This window comes from Gavialis gangeticus, unplaced genomic scaffold (assembly GCF_001723915.1).
Source record: "Gavialis gangeticus isolate Ggan-Ray unplaced genomic scaffold, GavGan_comp1, whole genome shotgun sequence".
NCBI classification, from domain to species: domain Eukaryota; kingdom Metazoa; phylum Chordata; order Crocodylia; family Gavialidae; genus Gavialis; species Gavialis gangeticus.
In genome coordinates this window covers 25,215,158-25,221,896 of record NW_017729030.1, presented here as the reverse complement: position 1 = coordinate 25,221,896, position 6,739 = coordinate 25,215,158, and the positions used below count along the sequence as shown (strand labels likewise).

The 6,739-nt window shown below is 42.2% G+C and overlaps 1 protein-coding gene across 4 annotated transcripts in view; it reads left to right on the top strand.

Annotated features, from left to right (window-relative positions):
* The window catches only part of INTU (inturned planar cell polarity protein), a 125,610-nt gene that overhangs the window by 66,863 nt on the left and 52,008 nt on the right, over window positions 1-6,739 (top strand). For all 4 annotated transcript variants that reach the window (XR_002098435.1, XM_019522047.1, XM_019522049.1 and 1 more), the window contains exon 4: window positions 6,590-6,731. Coding sequence is in view for 3 of the 4 variants with exons in the window: in XM_019522047.1 (XP_019377592.1) it covers window positions 6,590-6,731 (142 nt within the window). In the remaining variant the exon portion in view is untranslated. The remainder of the gene's footprint in view (window positions 1-6,589; window positions 6,732-6,739) is intronic.

Here is a 6,739-nt window from a genome sequence, read left to right as displayed (position 1 = left end):
CCTTTTTTTTTTTTTTTTTTTTTTTTTAAGTAGGAAAAGAGAAGAAAGGCACTTATTTAATGGGTGATTGTTAAAAATTGCCATTATTTTAATGGGTGACTTCCTAGGCTGCCTGTGACTTACAGCACTAATGATGTAGCACATGGTCTAGTTTGCCTTTCCAAGCCATTTCAGTTTACCCGTTAAAGCTCAGCATTAGAAGCATTTTAACTTCAGGGTTTCTCTTCAACAGTAGATGAGAGAAAGGCAGGATAGGGAAAAAGTGATTGAATAAGAAAAGGGCAGTTGAAATGACATACAGTAATGTAAGACATGGGAAGAAAAACACTTCACTGTCTTATGCTAGAGGGCCAGTTTGAAATTATCAATGTCTGTGACGCATCCATTGATTATTACACCTCTGATAAAGAGATTATATTCTACATTGATAAATGTAATCAGTGGGAGTTGGCAGATTTCATAAATCACACAGCAGTGTTACACAAAGGGCTATAGGGTGGTGAATATCTTTAAACTTAAGTAGGCAAACTACTGATATTCAGCTGGAATCATGTGATTGCAAAAAGTAGAGACTTGTCTGTTTTATTTCAGGGGTCGGTAACCCCTGGCACGCATGCGAGGCCATTTTGCTTGGCACGTCATGGCCAGCCCCGGCTCTGGGTAGCTGCTGCCAGCGACGGAGCCCGGGCTGCTCCCAGCAGGCCTGTCAGCGTCCCAGCTGCCTGCTGGGAGCAGCCTGGGATCCTGGCTGGCAGCAGCTCCCCAGAGCCAGGGCGGGCTGTAACTGGGAGGCTCCAAACAGCTGTGCCGGGCTCCAGGCTCTGGCATTAGCTCTGCACTGGCATGTGCAGGTATGCCTCGGAGTGGGCAGTAGGGGAGGGGCCTGAGGCAGCACAGCCCTTGTCTCTCCTTTACTCCAAGCACAGAGGTGATGAGCCCAGTGCAGCTGTTTGTAGCCAGCCCGGGTTCTGGGCAGCTGCAGCAAGCAGCAGGCAGGCTCCAAACAGCTATGCCGGGCTGCACAGCTCCAGCATCAGCTCCGTGCTGGTGGTGACTACTGTGCACCTTGGGGCGGACAGCGGAGCAGTACAGCGCACCCCGAGGTACTTGTGCATTCGCTGCCAGCATGGAGCTGATGCCAGAACTGTGCAGCCCGGCGCAGCTGTTTGCAGCCTACCCACTCCTTGCTGTAGCTGCCCAGAGCCCAGGCTGGCTACAAACAGCTGTGCTGGGCTCATCACCTCTGTGCCGGGAGCATGGGAGAGACCAGGGCTGCGCTGCCTCAGGCCTCTCCCCCACTGCCCGCTCCAAGGCACACCTGCACATGCCGGTGCAGAGCTGATACCAGAGCCCGGCACAGTTGTTTGGAGCCTCCCAGCTGCAGCTGGCCCTGGCTCTGGGGAGCTGCTGCCAGCCGGAATCCTGGGCTGCTCCCACCAGGCAGCTGGGACGCTGCAAGCCCTGCTGGGAGCAGCCCGGGCTCCAGCAGCTAGCTAGACCCGGGGTAGCTGCTGGCAGCCACAGAGCCCGGGGTGGGGGGTAAGGGGCAGTAGGGCTGTGGGGCAGGGGCTTTGGGTGGAGGGCAAGGGGCACAAGCAGGGCATCCTGCCATGTACCCCTTGCCCTAATCTTGTTTTTCTGCCATGCCAGCACTCCAGCACCTTCTGAGGTAGGCATTGTGGTGTTTTTTGGCACTCCGGCCAAAAAGTGTTGCCTACCCCTGGTTTATACCAATAGTAAGCTTATCCTTTTTTCGGGTATAGCTACAGGGGTCTAAACAGCACAGTAACTGCCCATAGGCATGCTTTTTTCCAATGTGTGGGTAAGGGAGCTTGTTCCTCTTGGATAAAGCTGCTTAACATTTTCCACATGCTTATGGACAACTAATTGTAGAGTTACAAACAAACCCTGTAGTTAATACGCTCATAAATTCATATTCTAGCTTACTTCATAGTAACTTGTTCATATATTCATAGCATTTGACTCCAATACAGAACTGATATTTAAGAATATTGGATGAATTAGTATTTTGATTTTGTATGTTTGATGTAAATGATTATCATTGTATTTAGTGAATTAATATTATTTAGAATAAAAAGTCATGAGCTCTGAGGTTATGTAATGCCATGATTAAGGCTGCCTTTGCAATATTAATGTGGTCCTTTTGTGTGTATGCATTGATACAGTCTTTAATGACATGACATACTGTTTTTTTTACATGAACCTGCCTAATTCAGTTCAGTCTCAGCTCTTATTTATTGCACAGCTTCCAACCCTAACACTAAATGCAAAATTAGTAATTTCCTCATGGGCTTCTTTTATGGTGTCATCATTCTTGTATCTGTGAGCATCACAGATGTTAATTTATCTTCAAAGTGCTCCAGCATTCAGAGATGATTTTGATATTCCCATTTATTGATAGAAAGCTGAGACTCAAGAGACTATGGCCACAATTGTCACAGGCATGTATAATTTGAAAATCTAGTTCAGACTCTGATTAATGAGTTTTCAGTGTTCAGCATCTTTGCCATTCTGGTCCCAGGTGTTTTAAATTAGATGTATCAAAAGACGAGGAATACACGTGGCATTTTTACACACGCAAGCGCTGCAGCACCAGGCACTTTGAAAAGTACTCAGCGCTGCGATGCACGCAGTTGTATAAGTGGCAAAATGCACGTCAGTGCTGAGAAAATGGCAGCAGCGCACTTTTGAATTAAAACACCTAAGAAGTGCTGTAAATTCAAAGGCTCACCACTGCCATTTTCTGTGTGCTGACATGAATTTCACGGCTCATACAACTGTATGTGGCGCAACGCAGTTTGCCTCAGCTCATGTGCAGAGCAAACTTGATTAATCAAGTCTGCTCGAAAGTGGCAGATCTCTGGCATGTCGTGGGGAAAAAAGTATGTGTATAAATGCCCATGATTTGTAAGTATCTGTGAAAATTGTGATTTGGGTGATTTTTTTTTTTTTTTCCCCCTCCTTCTGAGTTGCTTCTATTTCCATTCTCTGACTAGCTCCTTCCCATTCCCCTTTTTCTGCTGCTTGCTCTTCTGCGTGAGAGTTGTGGAGTAGATGTTGTTCACCTCTAACAATCTTCTACTGAGAGTGTGTGGGCCTGTGATTTTCAGGGGTTTAGAAGATGGCCAGGTTTGGGAAGTTTTCACAAGGAATGCAAAGACATGTTCCTGACACTAGGGTGAAACTCCTGTTAAATGTCAAGTCCCTGTTCCAAAGCAGGGAGATGCTATCATTTCTCAGTAAGATGGCTGAGAGTTTTTAACATAGACAAAAGAGCTTAGTTTTTTTGTAATGTAGTCCTTTGAAATTGTTGAACCAGTTTAACTGGAACTTTCCAAAAATATTTAGCCTGAGGCAAAAACCTAGCATAGAAAATTTCAGCCTGAAATTTTCAATTAAAGTTTGGAAAGTTATAAGCAACTATAAACAGAATCTTATAATGGGAAGTGTCAGGCAGCCTTAACTATAGGCAACACTACCAAGTCTGCATATAATAAAAGCCATATTTTTAGTCATGTAGATTTCTTGATCTTCAGATTACCTTTTCCTTAATATGACTTTCATGGCCGCTGTATTATCTTAACCAGAAACCTCAATGAAGCTGAAAGGAGAATGGCCAAGACTGAAGCAGAAAAAACATTTTGTTAGGGGAGGGTACTGTTACCATAAAGATTTTCCCATCCCCTTATTGGTGATATGAAACAGCTAACCTGGTAGCACCATCTTGTGGTGTCTTTGGAGTCTGTCGTCTCCTTTATTATTTGCACAAAACACAATACAAACAGAACAAAGCAAAGCAAAACAAAACAACTGTCCCAGCCCCAAATAACTTTGATTAGAAGTATATGACAAGAGACTAAGTCCATACTGACAGATAAGTAGGAGAGCACTGAGAAACAAAAAGAAAATACTGGTCAGCATGATAGGTACCAGAACCAGCATACCAGCTGCATCTTTATTATAAAGCTGCATAGGTGTCACAGCCCAGGAGAGTTTTAAGGAGAGAATTTAAAAGTGAAAAATTAAGTGGCTTTGCAGATTCTGACAGGAGCTCCCATGCGGGGAAAGCACAAGTGGGTGATAAAAACTAATGCTGCTAGCAGAGCAGAGTTAGGAGCTGATATATCCAAAATGCATCAGGGATGATAGGGATATGAACAGGTAAATTATTAATTGTTTAACCGATAAACCAAGTGATAACCGATTAATTTACCAGTTATTGGTTGGTGCAGTCTGGCAGGGAAGGGGGCGGGGGGAGGAAAGCCATGCAGTGCCCCAGAAGGAACCGTAAGGTGGCAGGGCAAGCAGGAGGGAGGGAAGAGTGAGGAGTAGGGAAGGGGGGAGATGGAAGGGGGTCTAGTATAGCTGGGTTCCATTTGCAGCCTCCCCACCTCCTGTCACAAGCAGCCCAGGCTCCGGGGAGGACCCTGCCACCCGCCATGGAGCCCAGGCTGCTTGTGACAGGCAGTGGGGAGGCTACGAGTGGCTACATTTGGGTCTGCAGAGCCTAGATATAGATACTAGTCTCCCCTCCTCTCCTCCCCTACCAATTTGATCATTTAACCCATGTAATTACAACAAGGTAAATGGTTATTTTTTAAAATCAGCATTTACATCCCCAATGGAGATAGTGCTAAAAATGAAGACAAGAAATTAGGGAAAAGGGGGCCAATGTAGGAACACAGAAAGATGGTAACACTCCTTGAAATTTGATATTTGCCAGTAGTATTTTTAGTAGATAGAAGTAGGGAAAAAAATAATTTGTCACTGTTAGTGAAGAGGTTATTACAGTAGTTGGGGTGTGGGTGAGTGTTTTTAGTTGTGGATAGAGAGAGAAGGCCATATTATAGAGAGATTATGCAAGAGAAACGAGCAAGATTTAGGGACAGCCTGAGTGTGAAGATGTGGAGAGAGGTCTGAGTCAAAGATAATGCCCTTGTTGCATGCCTTAGGGATGGTAGGGATGGTGGTTTTGTCCATGGCAACTAAGACAGGAAGAAGTGTTGGAAGAGCCTTGGGAAAAGCTTAAGAGCTTTCTTTTGGTGAGATGAAAATTTAAGATAGCTGGATATTCACAAGGACATTGGAAAGACATTGGGTGGCCTACGAGTTATCAGTCTGGAAATGATAGCTCAAGTGCTCATGAATAAATAAAGACAGAAGGCAGAATAGAAGAGGAACAAAGACTGAGTTGAAAGAAGTTTAAGATGGGATAATGGGGATTCTCTGAACATGCCGAAGGCCTGCTAGGAAAAGTAAAGGGAGAGAACTGTGGCACAAAAGCCAAGCGAGGGCAGACTGTCAAAGAGGAATGTAGTGGACTGTATGAAACGTGGCTTGCAGGTTGAGAAGGGAAATAATGGAGTATAGGGTTTGAGCATTGGCTAAGTTGTTATACAATTCAGCAAGAAATATTTCAGTTATTTACAAGAGCTGAAAATCAGACAGAAGGCAATTACACATAGAACCAAAGGGAGAAGAGGTAGAAGCTGGAGAAGCAAGTAAGGTCAAGATGAGTATAGGAATACATTTCCAAACCAAACATGGATTTTGTGTTATTTAAAATCCAAGAAATAGACCTAAAACTAAAAGTTATGTTTATTCTTAAGAATAATATAGAAATATAGTAATATATTGCTTTATATGGTAACATATGCATAGTTTCCATAAATATATAGTAAAACTAACTTCATCATGGTAACTTTTCAAAAATTGAAAGTTACCTACTTTTTATAGAGCAAATTGTTTTGTTATAATTTTTAAAATTGAGTAACAAATGTTTGTATTTGTTACTTGATGTAACTAATTTTTGAAATTAAGAAATGATTTAACAAATGTCTGCATTTGCAAGTGGTGTGTAATAGATTGTTAAATATTAAATATAACATTTTTTTCTTAATCAAGTACTTTTTAAAAATGGATCTGATAACAAAAATTGAAAACATCTTGGCAGGTTAGTTTGGAGTGAAGAATTCATCTACCCCAGACTTAAAAATTTACAGAAAAGGTTGGGTGTGAAGTGAAATTTAAGTGTATTCTTCTGCTCTCATGTGCCTTTCTATAAGGATGTTTTTAAAATGGTAAGAAAATATTCTTGAAATAAACTTGAAATGTGGAAATACATCCATTTTGAAGCAAGGCAAATACTGTACATGCTTCAAAATGGTAGCAGTGCTAGATCTTGTGTTCAAACAAATCCCAAGCAATAAGTGTATTTTTCCATTTTTAAAACCATAAAAATCAAGTATGAAAACATACCAGGCCACAGGCATAGTTCATATGGTTGATAGAGCATTTAATAGCTGGCTTTAATCCTTGGTAATGGATGGTTATATAACATTGAATATATAAGTGGCTTGTTTCAAACTGCAGGGATTTTTGAATGCTTATGTCTTAAACGTGTGTTTAAAAACTCTCTCTTTATGGTAGAGAACTCTTCCATAAAAAGAGGTCTAAGAGATTCAAGTTATTCTTAAGATTGAAGTATCTTTTTATTTATTTTGGCTGATATATGACAAAGACTGTCAGCATGGTTCAGTTTTCATAATATATTTCACTATTTTAATAGGTGAAACTTACATTTGAAACCTCAGTGTTTGAGCCAGAAGGAACATCTCAACCAAAGTATAAACAAGTACAATCATCTATGAACAATCTGGTGAAGCTTCTTTGGGGAGAAGATAACACAGATCTCCAGCTGGCTATCCAAGGCGTGCCT